We start from the raw sequence: 22,719 nt of genomic DNA on the forward strand, positions 1-22,719 counted from the left end.
TCTGAGTTTTCAACAGCCTTGAGTTTTAAAAGTGCAAGGCTAAGAAAAACCCGAGGCGATGAAGAGCTAGAAGCCGGGGAGATGGATCTGCCTCCTGGAATCAGTGTTTACGGGGACGGGATGCTCCAGGGCCATGATTGACAGCTGCTGAGCAGCTGGCTGCAGGCAGAACTCGGTCTCCATTCCGTGTGTATAGATCTTAAAACCAGGACAGTATGGGGGAAAGTGAGTTTTCACTGCTTCAGTTCTCGTTAAATTTTCTAATAAAATTGCTTTTCACCATCCCTTTATTCTTACTTCTGTAAATTATGCATACGTTACTTAAAAATGTTTAAAAACTAAAAACAAAAAAGGATCCATTGGTCCAAATGGTAAATAAGAATGGTAATTTTTTCCTAGAATACTAAGGGTTAAAATAAAGCACTGAGCCCTGGCCAAGTAGCTCAGTTGGTTCCAATGTCATCCTCCTACGCCAAGGTGGAATAACAAATCGATGTTTCTCTCTCTCTCTCTCTCCCTCCACCCTCCGTCCCTCCCTCCCTCTTGCTCTCTCTCAAAAAAATTAATAAATAAAAAAACATTTTAAAAAATAAAACACTGAGTCTCAGTCAGAGTATGGAAAAAATAAAAACTAGGACCTTTTTAAAAATACAGATTTCTAGGACCCAGCCCCAGAGATTCTGATAGAGTAAGTCAGGGTCAAGGGCCAGCAGACACATGCAATTCTAACACACTTGGTCACTGAGTTAAGCTTGGTGAATGAGTACTTTCGGGAAAGAATACAAACCATCTACCCTAAAAGGCTGAAGCATTAATTTACCTTCAGACAATTTCAGGTCTGCTTTGCCATGACACTTTCCTGCTGTGACTTTGAAAGAAGGCAACATAAAGTTCTTTCCTAAAGCCCAGAGCCTAGTAAGTTAATACCAAGACAAGGTCCTAATCAGCTCATTCTGCCCTTAAGGAAATTGTATTTAAAATTCTATTAAAACATACTTGTTTAAATCCTAGATCCACTGTTTATAATCACTTCCGTTCCTTGGCCTTCAATCTCCATGAATTCTATGTCTGCCCAATTAGGAAGAGCACTTAGCACAAATTCCTTAAGAAGATTGAGAGCTGAGAATGGCTACTCCTTTAAATCAACAAGAGTTACCCAAAATTGCAGTGCTTCCACACAATCATTGACACTATAAAAAATAGTGAAAAGAAAACAATAAAGCATAGGCTAAACTTGGCCATGAAGACCCAGAATTTTTGCCATGTATTTTCTCCTATTCTAGAACATTCCTTTTGTATATGGAGACTATGTATACAATGGGTCAGGAACAGCCAAGAACAAGGGGAGCATTTAGGAGTGTTCCATGGGCAGCCACCCTGCTCTACATAATAACGGATTTAATGATGACATGATTCTTCTAATGGACAGCATTTATTTATTTGCTTTTAACATTTATAAAATTTCTAAACTTACCTGACTTTGTGCAAAACCTCATAGTCAGTCACAGGCAATCCAAAAAGTTGTTCACCAGATGAATATGTAACAAACTTTCTCCACAGATCATCAAAATTGGCCTATAAAAGCGTTTTTGAATTGTAGTAAAATATAATTAATTCAGACTCCATTAAAGTAGAATGTATGATAATTGGAATAAAAGCTACATTGAGGTTTATTTAATATGCTCTTTGAAACGACAATTTATGAAGCAAATGAATGCTGATACCAAGCTATGAAAGGAAAAGTTAAGCACTTAAGAAAATTAACTTTCAAGCATTCTAGAAGTCTCCATTTTATATAAAATTATTTCTTTAATAAATTAAGTGGCCCCCAGAAGACCTATATTTCAAGTTCCCATAAATATGTCTGAAACGCAATTTTTAAAACTACATGTAAAAACATCTGTAATTCAGGCTTTATCACTAATTTAGATGGGCCACATCTCCTGCAGGGTTCAAATGAGTGAAGTATCCATATAATCCACTCAACCCTATTTTCTCTGTAAGCAGCAGAGTCTGTAAAATGAATGATTCCATTTTAACACCATTTGTGATCATTCTAACATTTAAACTGTCAAAGTCAATGCATGTCTTTTGAATTGGAATTGGAATCTCCTATAGTTAGAATGCTAAGTATTAACAGTGTTTAAAGCACAAAAGGCAGGAGAAATAGACCACCTATGACAAGATATGTGTGCGCTACTTCAGTGGTGTAACAATAGCAGGAAGGATCCTCAGTGCCCAGCCCTGGAAAACACACAGCATCAGACCTCACAACGCTCAGATAGTGCTATAGTTCTGACAGACACGTTAGCCTATTTTTCAGGAGCCAAAACCGGAAGGTATGAAGACAATGGAGGAACTCCAATAAACTCTTGGTTCCTAGAGGGCAAAGGCCATGTTGTTGGGTGTTGTTTTTTTGTTTTGTTTTGTTGTTTTTTTATTGATTTCAGAGAGGAAGGGAGAGAGAAATAGAAACATCATGATGAGAATCATTGATCAGCTGCCTCCTGCACGCCCCCTACTGGGGATCAAGCCCACAACCCAGACATGTGCCCTGGCCAGAATCGAACCTGGGAACTTTCAGTCTGCAGGCCAACCACTCTATCCACTGAGTCAAAAGGGCCAGAGCAAGACCATGTTTTGTACTCTTTATATTCCTTGGTGGTTAGTATAGTGGGACTATGTGACTCTCAGAAAAGGAGAGACAAAAACTTCAAAGTTAGCATACACTAAAATACTGACGTCTAAAAGCTTGTTCATGTGGTGAAGCAGTGGTTCTCAACCTTGGCTGCACATTAGAATCACCTGGGAATCTTTTTAAAATCCTGATTTCTGGGCCTCATCCTCCAGAAATTCTGTTTCTTTGTTATGGGGTGGGGCCACAACATTAGTAACAAAGAAGCAGATTTTTCTGGAGGATGAGGCCCAGAAATCAGGATTTTAAAAAGATTCCCAGGTGATTCTAATGTGCAGCCAAGGTTGAGAACCGCTGTGGTGAAGACTACTGAAGATGCCAATCACTCACCCCTTTTCCATTCAGGTTCCTAAATAATTTAAAAAGATCCCCAGTACCAGGCAACTGGGGAACAAAATGCCAGCTTTGTCAACAGGCCAGCCAAGTGCCCAGTAACTCCCGAAATCAGAGTATATAACGCTGCACCAGAGAACACTGGCACCACGGCCCAATGTGGGGGTCCGGCTTCTTCCCCAGACCGAGATTTGGCAACTGCTTCTTTGGGAGGACAGAGGGCAGCACCTGCTTTGGGGTAAATTGGGCCTGTAGCTCTGACCCCAAGTCACATGTCCAGACAGATGCATGTCCAACAGCCTGCTGGGCTCACACCCCCAAGCAGAGTAAGCAGAACAGAAGATACTAAAAGGCAAGAGAGGGGCCCTTGCATTGTCTTTCCAATAAAGTGATCGATCACACCCTAGTCCAAGGGTGACACATTAAAGTCCTAGCTGCTGACCCATAAATTGGTACAAAGTCTATCTTCAAAATATACCCAGGCTCCACAGCTCCTCATCAACTCCAGTACCGCACCCCGCCCCCCCCCAGCCTACATCACTAACACCTCGCACCTGGATTATTGCAATGGCCTCCTAATCAGTCTCCCTGCTTCTCCCCTGACTGCCAACAATCTGTTCTCAACACGGCAGCCAGGGCGGCCACTAAAAACATAAATCAGATCATGTCACTCTTCTCACTCGGAACGAACCCAGGGCCCTTCCTGGGCTGGCCCGTCTTCTCCAGCCTGTCCCTCCTTTCCTCTCTGCCCATTGCTATGGCTCTCCCCTTGCTCTTTCCGCTCCAGCCACACTGACCCCTTGCTGCTTCTCATGTAAGCTCTTACTCAGGGCCTTGGCGCTTGCTCTTCCCAGGCCTGGGAAGTGGCTCCTCCAGATACCTGCCTGGCTCATGCCCTCATTCTCTAGGTCTCTATTCAACTATCACCTTCTCAAGAAAGCCCTCTCTGGCGATCCTATTTTAAATTTCACCTCCTCATTCACACAGCCCAGCACTCTATGGCCCTTCCCTGCCACCACTTCCTCCCTCCCCCCCTACCCCCGGGCACTTATCATCATCCAATATTACTATCTCTTCATTATTCATTTTGCTTTTGTGGCTGGGGGGTTTCGCTTGGCTCAGCTGGCAGCGACCAGGTGAGCAGGCCGGTTTTCGTCCTGGCTCCTCCAGAGAAACAGGCCTTTCCCTGGCACTTTGGGTCCAAACCCAAGGACTTCAGTTAGCAAAGGACCAGACCCTCCTCCAGGGTCCGGGAGAAAGTGCTGGCAAGGGTGCTGGGAGGAGCTGGTGTTAGTCCAAGAGTGACCTCCATATTTCTGGGGAGAGGAGAATCGTGACAATAACGGGGCACTTGACTATTTGCCTGAGGACGTCACATGTAAGTGAAAGGCGTGTGCCTGCTGCAACCCAGGGAAACCCTCGCCAACACAGGCACCCTCCTTTATGCAACCCACACGCGTGACTGGGCTAGACCTTCCCGGAACCAGGCGGCGGAGACCTGGGCTCCGGCAGGTGACTGCATCTGCTTCGCACGGTTATCCCACGAGGGATGAAGAAACACTCTTCTCGTCGTAGTATCGATGTTCTATTTTAAAATATTCACATCAAGGGAGCTACTTGCAAGTTAGATGCCACAGGAGAAACTCCAGCTGGTTAGGATGGGGAAAGCCTGAACGACCGCTCCTGCTTTCAGAAGAACCTGCAACTGAGAGACTCATCTAACTTGACTGAACCTTTTTGGTGAAAGGCTGCGTGGAACCAGCCAAACCAGCCATGGAACATAAAATAAGGCGGCAAGAACAGGTTGCTGGCTCCACTCCTCCGTTCACTTGCTTGGGTGAAACCCAGTTATCAAGTGACGTAAAGGAACTCCTGGCAGAGGTAAGGGGACATTTAGAAATGCACCCACCCCACCCCCACCCCCCACCCCCCCGCCTCCCCCCCGCACGTGGTGGAGCTACAGAACGCCTTCCGGTGGCTAGACTGCGGCTCAGCATGGGGAGCCCTAGCCAAGAGGAAAGCACCGGCTTCTGGACAGCAGCTCTGCATCTCCCAGTAGGACGGCCATGAACTGCCCGAGAATAAACGCAGGCAGGACGGGGGCCGGGAAAGAAAGGAGAGGTGAGGTCTGGAGGGAGGTCCAGGACACAGAGGTGGTCATTATTGTTACTGTACTTTAAGAAGAAAAGACAAACAGTTTTAAATGCTGACTAAGAAGATTTAATAAAGAGGAAGAGGCTGAAACTACAGAAGAAAAAGGGTCGTCGACCTCAGAAGAGACCAGGGAGAGAGTAGAGAGCCCGCAGGGACAGGAAGGGGCTCCTCTCTCTGAAAATTACATCTCAGATCCTAAATTTGCTCTGTAAATTTAAAGACAAGGTCATCTGTCCAAAAAAAAAAATCCCAAACTCCTCCAAATCTGATCTTTTTCCCTCAACCCAAGCTCCGAGCCTATTAAGTCAGCCTCTTGACTAACTCATGATCCATCCAGTTTTCTTTATTCCAAGTGCCACTTCTTGGTCTCAGTCTTTCCGTTTCTTGATTGTATTAGTGAAACTGCCATGAACCAGGCCATCCTCCCTCCAGACCACTCTTCACACTGGTGCCAGAGAGATCTTTTAAAAACACAACTGCTGTACCAGCCCAATCTGACTATATCGCTCCCTGCTCAGAGCCCTGCCGCCCTCGGGATAGGCTAGAGCTCCTCATTATAGCCTGCAAGGCCCTCCCCTTAGTGATCGCGGCCCACGCAGCTCCCCCTCCCTCATTACTACCTTCTTTGCCCACTGCACCCCACATTACACTTCTTACATCTCCCGAAAGCTCTCTGCTTATCTCCTCATTTGGGGCCACAAATTCTGCCTAACTTGTTTTTCCTCCTTCTCCTGGCTAAGTCTAATTAGTCCTTCAAGATGCAGCTTGGATGCCTCCTCTTGCAGGGAGCCCTCCCTGTTTGCCCGACCAGCCTCCATTGGGGTGAGGAGCTCCTACATCTGTTTGCATACCACGAGTTCCCATAACCAGATCACAGTGCTCACCACACGGTGCTGCGATTGTTTCTCTAGCTCTCTGTCTCCCTACCAGGTTTTAGCAACTTAGAGGTGAAAGAACCATTTCTTAACTATCTTCCTATCTATCAAGTCACACAGTAGACATCTGATAAATAATTTTTGATAACTAAGAATGCAGGGGAAGAGGGGACATAAGGAGAACATGGACATTTCCAACAGCCACTGCAGAAAGCAGGAGCAAGAACAGAACCACAGAATTCCTGATGCTCTCGGGGAGCTGGCTTACATAGGAATCCATGAATCTGCACAGCATCTATCAAACGAGTGTGTGACTTTTCTCTAGATGTGCAGCAATCTGAGTGCAGAAAAAGACGGTGAATGGCAGCCTGACCCAAGGAGTGTAGTACAGTCCCAGGCAGGACAAAGGAGCAGGGAAGTTGAAAGTGATGGATACAGAAGGAAGAAAATTAATGGATACAGAGGGAGGACAAACCATCCTATCTAATAATAGACAAACAGGGTAATTGACCGTACCTTTGCTACGCCTCCCATTGGCTAATCAGTGTGATATGCAAATTAACCGCCAACAAAGATAGCAGTTAATTTGCATATGTAAGCTCCAAGCGGCAGAGCGAAGACTGAAGGCAAGCCGGAGCAGCAAAGACGGGAGATGGAAGGCGGCAGTCGACTCCGGCGGGGGCCTCGAAGATGGAGGATGGAAGGTGGCTCTGGCCGGAGCCGCGAAGACAGAGGATGGAAGGCGGCTCCAGCCAGAGCGAAGGCCTGGGTCCCGGGTGCCAGAGGAAAACCGGTGCCCGCAGCCAGGAGAAGGGAAGGCCTATTGCACGAATCTCTTCATGCAACAGGCCTCTAGTTAATATTTAAAATTTTATTTGATACACTAGGGGGTCCCTCAGCCCAACCTGTGCCCTTTCGCAGTCAGGGACCTCTCAGGGGATGTCCACCTGCCAGCTTAGGTCCACTCCCTGAGGGATCAGGCCTAAGATGGCAGTCAGACATCCCTCTGGCAGCCCGGGAGCCCTCATGGCAAGCAGGCCTAAGCTGCAGTCAGACATTCTTAGCGCTGCCGAGGAGGGGGGAGAGGCTCCCGCCACCACCGCTGCTGCACTCGCAGCCATCAGCCCGACTTGTGGCTGAGCAGAGCTCCCCCTGTGGGAGCACACTGACCACCAGGGGGCAGCTCCTGTGTTGAGCATCTGCCCCCTGGTGGTCAGTGTGCATCATAGCGACCGGTTGTTCCCAGTCGTTCCACCATTAGGGACAATTTGCATATTACCCTTTTATTATATAGGACTTTATTATTCTGTAATTTTTTATCACTTTACATACAAATGAAATGCTTGGAAATAGAATAAGGTATACACTTAAATTCAAAATTAAAGTCTTATTCTCTAAAAATACAGAGATAGTCTGTGGGAAAGAGCATGGAGGGACACAAGAAAAGAAATTGATTATACAATTTAGCAGATTAGAATACAATTGAAATCTGTATATACTTTAAACATTTTAGGTAAAGTGCATACATTTTTTCCTAAAAGCTTTTTTAAAAATCATTACACATTGCCAAATGTGTAACAGAAAATGTAGTTTTACATATTACCAAAAAACATAGTTTTACCTGAAATATCTGTAGCCTGTTGCTGGCTTCTTGGGGTGGTATATTTGGAACCATGGGTCCTTCCTATAATGAATAATATAATTTCCATTTTAATTCCTAATCATTTGTACTTATTAATTTACTGAATTTATCTATTATTTCTTTTAAGAAAATAAACAATATTTTAAATTTAAATGGTCTAATTTTGTCCTCTACATGAAGTTTTCATTTATTTTTTGTAACAGTTTTGAGGTATGTACAATTCAATATTTTTTGTTTAATGGAGTTGTGTAACCATGACCACAATTAACCTTAGAACACTGCATCACTCCAACTTTCATTCATTTTTAAATTGTGACAATCTTAATACTTCCCATTTGGTTTGACTTGTTAGAATAAGCAGATGCTATTTTTTTTTTAAAAAAAAAATTAAATTGTAGACTTACAGGAGAATTGCAAAGAGAACTCTCATATACCCTTCACTCAGCTTCCCATCATGTTAACATGGTACATTTATCAAAACTGAAAATTAATGCTGGTACAAGACTATTAAGCAGACTTTATTCAGACTTCTTCAGTTTTCCCACTGAAGTCTGTGTTCCATTCCAGAACCTCATCCAGGATCCCATATCACAGTTAGTCACTGTGTCTCTGTGGTCTCCTCTTTTTAAAAAGGTGACAAACTTTCATCCTGTATGACATTTGTGCCACCACAGCTGTTCCATCTCACTTAAGAGTGATGCTGCTGCAGCTGTGCATCAGAATAGCCATTACAGAGCTCTGAGAGCAGCCTCCTTTCCATAGCTCTTCAGCCGCACGTGGAAATAGACACGCACACAGGTTGGACACTAGGAAGAAGCAGTGGGCGGTGTCTGTTGGCATGAGCCAGAAAATAGTTGAAAAAGGGAGCCCAGATAGTCTGTCCAATCATGAATGTCATGGGTGGGCCAGTAACAGACCAGATTCCCAGTATAACAATGACTGGGCGGTCAAATGTTGACTAATACAACCAGCAGTAAAGGGATAAGTTCGGTACATGTAAAAAAGAAAGTGTTAAATAAGTAGCACTAAAGGCTGAAATCTGTTATGAATCCAGATCTGTTGTGATCACTGAATGAAAGGGAAGAATATATCCGACTTCTGAGTTTAACATCTGGAGATCGACCACTGTCAGTCATTATTCCAGGTTGAACAGCCTGTGGGACTGATCAAGTATGACTTTTATTATTTATTTTCAGTGACACTCTAGTTTTCTAAGAGTTAGTGGGGGCGGGGGGAGATCAGTTGGGGAATACCCTGGTATTAGGGCATTTACAGTCTCTTAGAGCCTTTCAACAACTGTATTACATTTTCCACTAAGAGATTCTGGCCTGAGAACGGGCAAAACCAGACCCTTTGTTCCTTCCAGGATCTTTAAATTTATTGCTCCTTTTGGCAGGTAAATCTTTTTTCTAACTCTATAATAAACATGCTTCCGTTTTTGATCGGTGTGAATATGCAAATATAGCCTCTTACATGCAATGTACAAGTCACAGTGTATTTCTTGGGGCCTATCACTTCCATTTCATATAAACATACCAGCATATAGCACAGAGCATGTAAATACTGAAATTACCAACTCATATGATTCTGCAAAGTTCATTACATCCTCACGAAAAACTTCCACAGACTCAAGTAGATTACTTTTAAACTTTGGCTGCACTTGAACTAGTTCATCTTGGACAGAAACCTAGAACAAGAAGGAATACTCAATGTGAGAGTGAAAGTGATATATTAACTGAAAACTACAATTCTATTCCAGCAAGTTTGTTGCCCCACAGATATCACATAAGAACAAAGACATCTCTGCAATGTTTTTGCAAAGTGAGAGAAAAAAAAACCCACAGAAATAAATGACCCAAATGCACTAACTGGAGATTCAAATCATCCTAGTTCATGACCCAAGACATCTTCTCTAACTGAGGTTAGGAAAGTTAGTTTCTGGCTGATCTGTCTCAGGCCATCAGTATAGCCCAGGAAACAGTTACTTCTATGGGCCCAGTCTGGGTCACATGCTGTCTCTGGGGCCAGCTCAAGGTCACGGATTAGCAACCTCTAGTAGGTTCACATGGTTGCAGTGGTTGGAGCTGTTCCCTAAAAGAAAGTGATATTACTCTGGGTATAAAAAAAAATACCAAATGTTTTCCACAATAGTCTTCAAAACTTCTTATTAAACTTTCCATCATAATACCACTTAATTCATGCTTATTATCTGCCAGGTTCTTTATGTGTTATCATATTTAATCCTCAAAACAACCCTGTGAGGTAAAGATTAATATTATACCCATTTCACAAGTGAGAAAACTGAGGCACAGAGAGGCTAAGTAATTTCTTTACGGGTCCAGCACCAGTACGAAGCAAGATCAAGATTCAAAATCTGGCAGTGGGGTTTCAAGGCTCCCGCCCTTAACTGCTCTCAACAATAGCCTCTATCTTGGTTGGACCATACACTACTTTAAGCTTAATGATGACTATAGTACGGAATTGTCTACCTCTACTAAAGGGCAAGTCAGTGGGTTTATTTTTATTTTTTTAAATTATTTTGTTAATCCTCACCCAAGGATAATTTTTCCATTGATTTTTTTAGAGAGAGTGGAAGGGAGGGTGGGCTATGTGTGTGTGTGTGGAAAGAGAGAGAGAGAGAGAGAGAGAGAGAGAGAGAAGCATCGATATGAGAGAGACACATCGATTGGTTGTCTCCTGCATGCACCCCAACTGGGGCTGAGGATCGAACCTGCAACCCAGGTACATGTCCTTGATGGGGAACCGAACCCTCAACCCTTCAGTGAAAGGGCCAATGCTCTAACTACTGAGAAAACTGGCCAGAGCATGGGTCAGTGGGTTTAACACTAAAAGTTAAAGAGATAGAACAACTCACATGAATTATTTCCATTGAACAAGAGAAAGTTGGACTTCACTAAGTCTCAATGAGTGTTTCCCACTTCCTTCCTAAGACTCACTCTCCTGACTAACCAGCAAACAGTTTTCAAAACAAGCATATTAGTCAATATTTAACATGAACTTAAATAGACATGAGCATAAAACTATTTTATATGCATTACTTCAAAGTGAGCCTCATAACCGCATATAAAAATTTCCTAAAATATTCCTAAATGACCACATGAAGAAATTTAGAAACAAAGATTATTAACTTGCATATGATCACCCAATTGGCTGACAGCAGAGATGGAATCCCAATCATGACCCCATTTCAGCTCCATGCCCTGCTACTATGTCTTGCTTCAACCTCAGTGACAAATTTTTCCATACACAATAAATTTTAAGCCATTGTTAATTTAATTAATATTTAATAAAATTTTTCAGTATATTTAAAGAATAAGAACATTCCTTTGGAGTTCATTTTTAATGTCTAATTTGTGGTATGTACATATTTACCTATTTCAAAAATGCTTAGAGAGAAATATATACCTATAAATGCATACATTAAAAATCTCAAATCAGTAACTAACCATCTACCTTAACAAACTAGGAAACACTAAACTCATAGCAAGCAGAAGGGGAGAAATAATTTTAAAAATAGAGCACAAGTAAATGATATAGAGATTACAAAAACAATAGAGAAAAATCAACAAATCTGAAGTTTCATCTTTGAAAAGATCAACAACATTGATAAACTTTTACCTAGACAAACCAAGAATAAAGGAGAAAGGACCCAAATTACTAAAGCTAGGAGTGAAAGGCAGGATAGCACCACCTACCTTACAGAAATAAAAAGGATTATAAGGACACAATCAACAGAGTGAACAGGCAAACTACAGAATGGGAGAAAATAATTGCAAATCATATATCTCATAAGGAGTTAACATCCAGAACTTATAAAAATACTCCTACAACTCAACAACAAACAATCCAATTAAAAAATAGGCAAAGAAGTTGAGTAGACATTTCTCCAAAGAATATATACACAAATTGTTAAAAAGTATATGAAAAGATGCTCAGCATCATGTATCATTAGGGAAATGCAAATCAAACCACAGTGGATACGGATGCCTCCTATCAAGGAAACTAGCATTGGCAAGGATGTGGAGAAATTGGAACAAGTGCACTGTTGGTGGGGATGTAAAATGGTGCAGCAGCTATGGAACACAGAATTATTAATTAAAAATGGAATTATATTAAAATTAAAATAGGATTATATTGCTGGATAGAGATCCAAACACATTGAAGGTAGGGCCTCAATGAGATATTCATACACCCATGTTCATAGCAACATAATTTACAATAGCCAAAAAAGTGGAAGCAAGTCAATAAAATGTGGTACTATGTATATAATGCAGTATTATTCAGACTTGACAAGGACAGGATTTCTCACACATGCTATAACATGGGTTAATCTTGAAGACCTTATACTAACTGAAATTAGCCAGTCACGAAAAGACAAATATTGTATGACTCCACTTTAGAGGGTACCTAAAGTAGTCAAATGCATAGAGAGAGCAAGTAGAATGCCAGGGGCTGAAGGAAGGGAGAGTGGGGAGTTGCTGGTTAATGGGTATAGAGTTAGTTTTATATGATGAAAAAGTTCTGGAGATTCACTGCACAGCAATGTGAATATACTTACCCCCAGTGAACTGTATATACTTAAAAATTGTTAAGATGGTACATTTTAAGTTATGTGTATTTTACCACAATTCAAAAAAAAGAAACACAGTATAAAGCTACAATAATCAAGACAGTATGGTACTGGCATAGGCGTACACATACGCACAACAGAATAGATTGAGAGTCCAGAAATAAAACCTTCCACTTAGGGTCAACTGATGGTCAACAGGGTGTCAAGGCGATTCACTGGTGAAAGGATAGACTTTTCAACAAATGGCATTGAGACAACTGGTATCTACATGCTTTTGCATGAAGCTGGACCCAAAACTCACAACACACAGAAAAATTAACTCAAAATGTACCAGAGACCTAAATGTAAGGGCTAAAAATTACAAAACTCTCTTCTTAAGAAAACATAATAGTAAGTCTTCATGATCCTGGATTAGGCAATGATTTCCTAGATATGATACCAAAAACACAAGCAAAAAAATAAAAATTATGCCAATTGGACTTGTCCAAAATTAAAACCTTTTACTTCAAAAGACACTATCAAGAAAGTAAAAAGACAATCCACAGAATGAGAGAAAATATTTTCAAATTCTTTGATAAAGGACTTATATCCAAAATATATAAAGAACTCTTATAACTCAAAAATAAAGAAATAACCCAATTTTAGAAACAACGGATTTAAATACACATTTCTCCAAAGAATATGTGCAAATGACTGAAAAGCACATGGAAAGATGCTCAACATCATTAGCCATTAGTAAAATAAAGTACTGCTACACAAGACAATACAAATAAACCTTGAAAATATTATGCTAATTGAGAGAAGCCAGTCACGAAAGACTACACACTGTATGATTCTATGTATATTACATATCCAGAAAAGGCAAACCCATACATAGAAAGTAGAGTTGTGGTTGCCAGAGACTGTCATGAGAAAATAGAGAGTAATTGCTAATGGGTTTAGGCTTTCTTTGGGGGATGAAAATGTTCTAACATTAAATAGTGATGGTGTTTGTACAACTCTGTGAATACAGTAGAAATCACTGAATTGTATACTGTGAAATGGTAAATTTCATGTGGATTATCTACACTAATAAAAGAGGAAGATGCAAATTGACCGCACCTTTGAAACACCCACCAGCCGATCAGTATGCAAATTAACCCAACAAAGATGGTGGGTTAATTTGCATACGCAGGCGCTGAGTGGCCGGGGGCAGGGCGGGGCGGGATACTTGTGTTGTCACCATAGTGATGACGCAGGCATTCTGCACCGCCCCAGTCGCTCTGGGCCTCTGGGCAGCGTGGGAAGCCAGAACGAAGGCAGAAAGGCGGCTCCGGCCAGAGCGAAGGCAGTGCCAGCAGCCAGGAGAAGGAAGGCCCATTCTTGCACGAATCTTCATGCATCGTGCCTCTAGTACAGTGGTTCTCAACCTGTGGGTCGCCACCCCTTTGGGGGTCGAAGGACCCTTTCACAGGGGTCGCCTAAATACATCCTGCATATCAGATATTTACATTACGATTCATAACAGTAGCAAAATTACAGTTATGAAGTAGCAACGAAAATAATTTTATGGTTGGGAGTCACCACAAACTGAGGAACTATATTAAAGGGTCGTGGCATTAGGAAGATTGAGAACCACTGCTCTAGTATATCAATAAAGTGATTAAAATAAAAAATATATATCTTTTTAAAACTATGAAATGTGTGTGTGTTTTCCTGGAGATAGTGACTTAAGCCAATCACTATAAGAATTACATAAGAATTTATAAGTAAAAAATAAGAATTAAGTTTGTACTTACAGCTTTGCTCTGCAATTTGTTGAAAGAATATCTCAAGGTATCAACTGCTTCTGATTCTTCTTTGGTTACTTCAACTTCAAATCTGTTTAGAATAGCATAGGCTTCCTGTGGAGTGAGGGTGAGTTCAGAAACATCACAAGGGAAGCCACTGTCAAATGATTTAGATGGCTTCTAGAAACATAGTCCCATGTCTCAGAAAACAGCACACTCAGGAGACTTGTTTCCAATACTAAACATGGAAAGAGGCACCGCTCTATTCTCGCTGACATTGGTACTAACCTAAATCCAAGACCCTGAAATCTGCATGTAATAAGCGCCTAGGTGATTCTGGTGGAGCTGTAGGCAGATCACACGGAGATTCTGCCCTAGAAAATAATCCCTAGAATCATTTTCTGCCTCTCTCTCCTACTTGATCTTGTGTCAACACCATGCAAAATACTGTCTCGTGCTCTATTAAAATATGAGTTGGCTATACAAGGAATGGAACGAAATGATGGTGGGAGAGATATTCCAAAAAACAGAAACTTGAATGATTAAAGAGATGGATTAGCAACTGCTTTTACCAAAAGAATTTATGTTGAAGAATCGACCTTCTGGAGTTAGGGAAAAAATGGTATGATGATTTGCTAAATCTTGAGGAATGGGTGGTCAGCATCCAAAATCCCAAATGTTAATATTTAAAGAAGTAATAAAGGTATGAAGTTCATGAGCTACCAAAAAGTATAAACTCTAAATAGGATCAAGAAAGCTATGCTCAAAAGAAGAAGAAGAAGAAGAAGAAGAAGAAGAAGAAGAAGAAGAAGGAGGAGGAGGAGGAGGAGGAGGAGGAGGAGGAGGAGGAGGAGGAGGAGGAGGAGGAGAAGGAGAAGGAGAAGGAGAAGGAGAAGGAGAAGGAGAAGGAGAAGGAGAAGGAGAAGGAGAAGGAGAAGGAGAAGGAGAAGGAGAAGGAGAAGGAGAAGGAGAAGGAGAAGGAGAAGGAGAAGGAGAAGGAGAAGGAGAAGGAGAAGGAGAAGGAGAAGGAGAAGGAGAAGGAGAAGGAGAAGGAGAAGGAGAAGGAGAAGGAGAAGGAGAAGGAGAAGGAGAAGGAGAAGGAGAAGGAGAAGGAGAAGGAGAAGGAGAAGGAGAAGGAGAAGGAGAAGGAGAAGGAGAAGGAGAAGGAGAAGGAGAAGGAGAAGGAGAAGGAGAAGGAGAAGGAGAAGGAGAAGGAGAAGGAGAAGGAGAAGGAGAAGGAGAAGGAGAAGGAGAAGGAGAAGGAGAAGGAGAAGGAGAAGGAGAAGAAGAAGAAGAAGAAGAAGAAGAAGAAGAAAAGAAAACTATGCTCAGCCTGGCTGGTGTGGCTCAGTGGCTGATCATCAATCTATGAACCAGGAGGTCACAGTTTGATTTCCTGTCAGGGCACATGCTCAGGTTGTGGGCTCGATCCCCAGTGCAGGAGTCAGCCAACAGATGATTCCCTCTCATCACTGATGTTTCTATGTCTCTCTCCCTCTTCCTTCCTCTCTGAAATATATATAAAAATATGAAAGCTATGCTCAGCCATGAGATCGGGTACCAAAAGGAGGCATTAGAAATGCAGGCAATGAAGGAGTGTACTGTCTACAGAGAATTTAAAAAACAGTAATAAAATGAATTAAAAGTCTGATTTTTATTATCACCATGAACCGTGACTTCTAAATATTAGTCACAAAACCCTTATGGTAGACAGAAAAATGGTCTCCCCAAATTGTCCACATCCTAATCTCTGGAACCTGTGATTATGTTACCTTACACAGCATAGGGGGCCTTGCAGAGGTAATTAAGTTAAGCAACTTGATTATCCTGGGAGATTATCCTGGGTTGGCTGTGTGGGCCCAGTGTAATCATAAGGTCCACACAAGGGAACCGTGGAGGCAGGAGAGTGGGAGTCAGAGACGTGAGGACAGAAGCAGAGCAGGAGAGATGCCACTGCTGGAAGGCGCATGAGCCAAGACTGCCGCCAGCCTCTAGGAGCTGAACGGCTTCTTCCCTCGAGCCTCCAAAAGTGCAGCCCTGCTGACATCCCGATTTTAGCCCTAATCGCCCCATTCTCAGATGGCTGAGCTCTAGAACACTAAGATGACAAATCTGCCTTGTTCTAAGCCATTAAATTTATGATAATTTGTTCTTGTATTAGCAAAAGAAAGTGAATACAGTACTCTTCCCTAAAAACATCTGCTCGTCTAAATTCCAGCAGTTTACCATTAAGCCTAAGTGGACCACTCGCACCGTGCTGCCCGTGTATGCCACTGGCCATGAGTGAGACCTAGACCTGGTTTCTAAGGAAAGACAAAGATATTTGGGGAACTTGCCTAAGGTGTGAGGACTGGTGTGAGACAGTGCAACCACTCCCTTCTGTAAAAGGTCAGCGCCAGCATAAAATAAAATGCACACTGTCTAGATCCGTACATCATTATTAATATATTACTATTCCCTTGTTTACTGTTCACTGATGATAACTGTCAAAATACCTCCAAAGAAATCAACATCAGAAAGGAGAAATAGACAGACTGTACCATACATAATGAAATATGTTAACAGAATCAATTTTTAGTGTGTCTCTATTTTTTAATAGCACTCTAAGAATGAAAAATGCAATCATTTCTTACTTCAATTGGTCCCAAAGTCATGTCCATTTGAATTTCATTATCACGGATACAAGACAAGGCTTCCATTGCAAACCTGACATCATCTAAATCACGAATAGGTCTAGATAACTTTTTCAAGTATTCAGTAATAAATGCTATCATGTCTGACATTTTCTTTTTGTATTCTTCATTCAGGTATCGACAGAGTAACATCTTCCATGCCTTAGCCTCAATTGATAAGGCCAATTTCATTGGCTCTGGTGAAGACAAGAAAAGATCAAAATAGAATACACCTGACATTCTGAAATGATTCATTTTATGTGTAATCTGAGCATCTATAACTGCTCTGGCCCATGTGACAGCCACTAGCCACATATGGCTACTGAGCACTTGAAAAGTAGTTAGTTCGACTCGAATGTGCTGTAAGGTTGCTCAATTCTGAAGATTTAATTCCTATCCCCGTGGAGTAAGCTAAGCTGTGCAAGAGGACACTAAAGTCTATGGAGAAGAATTTCAGAAGTTACTTCTAGCACTGTCCAACATGAACCTTGCTCTGCTTCTGGCCCTCACGCATCACCCCATTTTCTTCTAGGTAACCCCACACAGTACAGTGTAATATATTTTTTGTCTTCCAAACCTTCCTGTTTTCTTGTTATTCCACTTCCTTCCTCACCCACATGGCTAGAGAATGTGTATAACCTGACCCTGAACTTGGGCCTCGCTGATGGTCCCAGTCAATCTTGACCTTACATGTACTAATCAGAGTCTGTTCTTGAGAGTCTGGAATAAGACTTAAGGGGAGCCCCCTTGACGGGAAAGCAGGAAAAGTCATGCACAGAGGGGAGAAGAAATGAGAGTCAGAGAGAAAGGATTTCCTCAGCTTCCTATACTGTCCCTGGTTCTGGTCCATTCCGAAAGCCCAGTTGCACCTTGGATTCTGGGATATATTTTTCTCCCTTCACCATAGCTCAAGTAGGTTTCTGATGCTTAAAAACAAAACAGTTCTAACTAGTCAACTCTACCTTCTCTATCCTTACCCATTCCTTTTTCTCCTCTCGGTGACTCTCAGCTCCCCAGCCCTGCCAAACTGGAACCATAACCTCTCCCCTCTCAACCCCTAACACTTAAACTGAGAGGACTAGGGAGCTGAGGAAAGTGTCCCCTGACAAGACACACAGGGCCAGCTGTTGACTGAGGCTGTGAGATTCTACTTCATAAGGTCCGCACCTCCTGGGCCTCTTTTCTCCTTTTCCTCGGGCCCCAGGGATTCAGCCTCCCTTCCCCTTTCTTTATAATTGTTTTCACCTATCCCATTTTCAGTTTTCTCCCTCTAAGAGCAAGTACCTGGCCAACTAGAACACTGTGCTACAGTTAATTTTTGTATTAAGGATCATAGTGCTAACCACTACAAGGGAACAAATAGAACATTACAATAATAGGTAGAGTACAGTTTCCAAAACGTTACCGAAGTTCTTGTAATGATTGCCCTTGATATATCGTTCCTGTTTCTAGCTAAATAATCCCCTCAAGTATTTGTGATTCTTCTGCAAATGAAGTCCCTTCTTTGTAGATATAATAGTATATAATATTTATTAGACATTAACTATTTGCCAGGTACTATGCTAAGCATATATAAAATAGTTCATGAGGTGGGTACTGTCTACACCAGCAGAAAAGGGGTCAAGTAATGTTGGTAGTTAAATTTGAGAGCCACAGTTACATTGATTCCTTGAGCATAGATGTGAAAACCTATGGGATATACCTTTCCTCCCTTCAACATAGCTCAAGTAGGTTTAGTTGATGCAAAATAGGTCATTCAAATATCTTCTGAGAATAATTATCTCACAAACTTAAGACAAAACTGATTGTACCTCTGTAACCATGGCAACAAGTCGCCACCACAACCAGTTTTAAACTCAAACCATAGACCAATTCGCCTTAGTTCACATACTTTTGCAAGTCAATCAGTGTCAGCCCCTCTCTTCTGAATGTCCACCAATCAGGAGGAACATACTCAACACACCCGCCTCTGGGTGCCAACCAATCAGCAATAGTCTCACCCAAGCACGCATCCTTCTACAGATGATGTAAACTCTAGGTCCACAACATGAGACCTCCAGGCTGCTCTGCAGGGAGCTCTGTGCCTGGCCAGCCCAGCTCTCCCTCACTTCAGGAAGCACCAAAGTCACTTCGGGCTTTTATTTCAGACATGCTCTAATCCCAAACAGTTTAACTTTTCAGGAGACTTCAAACTGTTTGACTCCTAGCTCAGGTATACAAGCCCTCCTCACAAAAACTTTCACCTTATCCTCAGCTGTTTGACTGCCAATCGAGGAGCTGTGCTGCCGATTAGGTGTGTTAAGCAACCGTGGTATAATATTATATATAAAAAGACATAATATATCACATCACATACATATTATATGTAACACATACATGAACAATATTGGTGGTCCAGAAATATTTAACATTTAGATCGTTGTACCAAGGTAGCTTAATGACTGCTTCTAAATTAAGTGACGCTTCCTGTGAAAATACAGATATGTTACGGAATATTTTTAAATACCTGTATGCAATTCGAGTGCTCCTACAATGATGACAGGCTTCAGCTCATCAATCTCCTGTTCAAAGGTGGCGTAGTGCAGAATTTCTGACCTGATCTCAGTCAGAGAGGGGTTGTGAGCCAGAAATTCCTGAGGAAACAATCAGTGTTTTCTTTAGCTTTTGATTCTTCTCCAAATTAAATCCCTTACGTAAAAAGTATAAATCCTCTACGTACATAGTCACATTAGAGCACTGCACTTACTCAGGTACTTTTACACTAGTCTGTGCTACCAGGTGAGCAGACCAGGAAAGGGCAAGCTACCTGTTAGTACTGGAAGAGAGCGGTGGGAGGGAAGGTCACAGAAGTCATGAGTGGCTGTTCAGAATTCTCAGGTTCCCTTGAGTCTGACTAAAACTACAGCGGAGCCTCTGTAGGTGTGCACACCCTGAGGGCCTGGCCCCTGGACGGTCCGAACGTAACTGGTCCTCAACTGTTTACCCAAATTACACGAAATTCAGACATGAATTTGACTCAGGGCCTCAGAGTGTCACTGTGAGAGTGACACACGATGCAACAGGTTAGGTGCTTGGCACTTACAGGTTATTGCCCTCTGCTCATGGGTTCCTGTCATTATCACCGATATTTCCTTGGTGCTCCTGCACACACTAGATATAAACAGACCGAACCCCAACTGCATCCCAGGCAGCAGAAATGCACCTTCACTTTCACGTCGCGGTCCTCTGTCCAGAGCGTCTTGTATTTCTGGAAGTCCTGCAGAGCCTCATGGGCCGCCTTCCTTAGAGAATTCACGGAGGAAGAAAGGAGCAGGACCAACTTGGAAATATCCTTGTGTTCTGCTACACCTGGATAAAAATTCTTCAGCTTCCTCGCAGGAATCAGGTCTTCAAAAGATTCTGAAAACAGATGTTTTCACATATGGACAACGTCTATACAACTTTAAATATTATATCCATTTCAATATTTTATAGACTTTTTCAAGCTGTGTTATTTTAAAGACTCCCCCTCTAAAGTAATTAAGAACTATTCTCTTGCTGTCTTCACTTCTTTTTTAAAAAAAATATTTTTATTGATTTTTTAGAGAGGGAGGAGGAGGTGGAAGAGAAGGAGGAGGAGGAGGAGGAGGAGGAGGAGGAGGAGGAGGAGGAGGAAAGAGAGAGAGACAGAGAGAGAGAGAGAGAGAAATATACCTGCAAGAGCAAAACATGGATCGGCTGCCTCCTGCATGCCCCTGACCAGGATTCCAACTGGCAACCTTTCTGTGCACAGGATGACCCTCAACCAACTAAGCTCTTAACTTGTTCTTGTTAAACTATTGTGTCTTAAACTATTTTGAGCCCTGGCCGGCGTGGCTCAGTTGGTTGAGTGTCATCCTGTGACCCTCAAGGTTGCTGGTTCAATTCCCAGCCAGGACACATCCCTGAGCTGCAGCTCATCGATGCTCTGCTCTCGCGTCGATCTCTCTCTCTCTCTCTCTCTCTCTCTCTCTCAAAATCAATAAAAATATTTTAAAATATTTTAAGGTCCAGATTTCTTTAATGTGGAAAAACTGTGTTTTTCAGAGGAGAGAACTGAAAGATACTAATTAACACCCCCGCACCTCCCCACCCAAAAAACTTAAAGTCCTCCAAAAAAAGGTCAAAAAAGTTGAAATTGCTACCTTCCAAAATAGTATGGTGGTTAGAGGGGAGGCACCACATTTATTACCCACATAACCTTAGGCAAGTTATTTAGTCTTCATGGAGATACTTGTGAGAACGAAATGAGACAACATATGTCCGTCTTCAGCTCAGCAGCTGGTACATGGAGCTCACCCAATCACTACTAGCCACCGCTATCAGCATCTCTTGCCAAAATCCGGTCATGTCCCAGCCTCAATGGACATCTTCAAGTATCCTCCATCCGAGACTATGCAGATACTGTTGTCTGACTCTAACAGTGCCTTCCCTTTTCAACCAGCTGCTAACAATGAAAAATCATGGGATTCACACAAAATTCCAGATTTTCAGCTTTTCTCTTAAAAGCTGGTAGCATAGGGTCCACATTTCACGGCAACAATTAGCTGAAGCTGAGTGTCTCCTCCAAGGCCAGTCACTTATTTGCTCTTTTGTCTTATATTTAATCAAAATTCAAGCAAAAGAAAATGACAAGGAATTGGCTTAATTAAGTTAATTAACTAACAGTGCATGTCTGGGTAGTTCTTTCCCTTTTATTGCAGAGAAGTATTCCATTGTGTCAACATACCACATTTTGTTCACCCATTCACCAATGGGTATCTAGGTTGTTAGCATTTTGGGTCTATTACCAATAATGCAGCTATGAACATTCACATACAAGCCTTTATATGGACACATGATTTCATTTCTCTTAAAGTTCCTAAAGGTGGAGTTGCTGAGCCAAATGGTGAAGATATGTTTAATTTTTTTAAAGGAAGGGCCTACCTCGTTCCAAAGTGGCTGTACCTTTTTACATTCCCATCAGTAATGCATCAGAGTTCCAAGTTCTTTGTCAACAATTGGGATTGTCGATTATCTTTTTTTCCCTTTCATTTTAACCATTTTAATTAGTGTGTTACTACTAGCTCGTGGTTTATTAAAATTGCGTTTTCCTAATAACTAAGGGTGTTGAGCATCTTTTCATGTGTTTATTAGCCAATCATACATCATCTTGTTGAACTGTCTAATCCTTTGTCCATGTGGGATAGGGGAAGCGCCTTATTATAATTCAGTTGTGAGAGTTCTTTTTTATATTCTGAACACGAGTACTTTATCAGATTTCTGATTTGCAAACATTTTCTCCCAATCTGTGGCTTTTCTTTTTAATTTTTCTAATGGTATCTTTTGAAGAACAAAGATTTTTAATTTGAATAAAGTTCAACTTATCAATTTTTTTCTTTTATGGATCCTCACCCAAGGATATGTTTTTATTGATTTGAGAGAGAAACATCGATCGGTTGCTATTTTGCAGGGCCCCCTACCTTGTTTTTCTTCACCAATTTTTGAGCTATTTTTGACTCTCTCCACTTCCACATAGTTTTACAATAAATTATTAAAATTAGATTAAGAAAGTATAGAAAAAATTCTGTTGTAATTTTATTGGAATTGTATTGAAGTTGTAAACAAATTAATCAAGAAATTGACTTCTTCATGTTATAAATTCATTCCAGTTGTCATTCAGTAATAACCATTTTCTCCAAAAATGCTGTGAAAATATTTTTTACATTTATTTATAAACTTCATGGTTTGGTGGCTATTGAAAATCTGTTTTTTCTATTACATTTTTTCCAGGTTTATTGAGATACAATTGGCATAAGTGTATTACATTTTAATTGGATTATTGGCCATTACAGATACTCTTTATTTTTATATATAGGTCTTTATACATAAATATTATTGAACTTATTAGTTATAATAGTTGTTTCTAGGTTGCTTGAACTTTCTATGCATGATCTTTAAATAAACACAATCTTGGCTTCTTTTCTAATT

The 22,719-nt window shown here is 41.5% G+C and overlaps 1 protein-coding gene across 1 annotated transcript in view; it reads right to left on the reverse strand.

The window, feature by feature from the left end:
• The window catches only part of DNAH8 (dynein axonemal heavy chain 8), a 274,964-nt gene that overhangs the window by 186,654 nt on the left and 65,591 nt on the right, over nt 1-22,719 (reverse strand). The window contains exons 23-29 of the mRNA XM_070418643.1: nt 19,934-20,130; nt 19,238-19,364; nt 16,693-16,928; nt 14,069-14,173; nt 9,273-9,386; nt 7,679-7,741; nt 1,475-1,575 (exon numbers count right to left, since the gene is read on the reverse strand). Coding sequence (XP_070274744.1) covers nt 1,475-1,575; nt 7,679-7,741; nt 9,273-9,386; nt 14,069-14,173; nt 16,693-16,928; nt 19,238-19,364; nt 19,934-20,130 — 943 coding nt within the window. The remainder of the gene's footprint in view (nt 1-1,474; nt 1,576-7,678; nt 7,742-9,272; nt 9,387-14,068; nt 14,174-16,692; nt 16,929-19,237; nt 19,365-19,933; nt 20,131-22,719) is intronic.

The sequence above is a fragment of the Myotis yumanensis genome, unplaced genomic scaffold (genome assembly GCF_028538775.1).
Source record: "Myotis yumanensis isolate MYYU_CA2020_CCGP unplaced genomic scaffold, mMyoYum1.0.hap1 SCAF_6, whole genome shotgun sequence".
NCBI lineage: Eukaryota > Metazoa > Chordata > Mammalia > Chiroptera > Vespertilionidae > Myotis > Myotis yumanensis.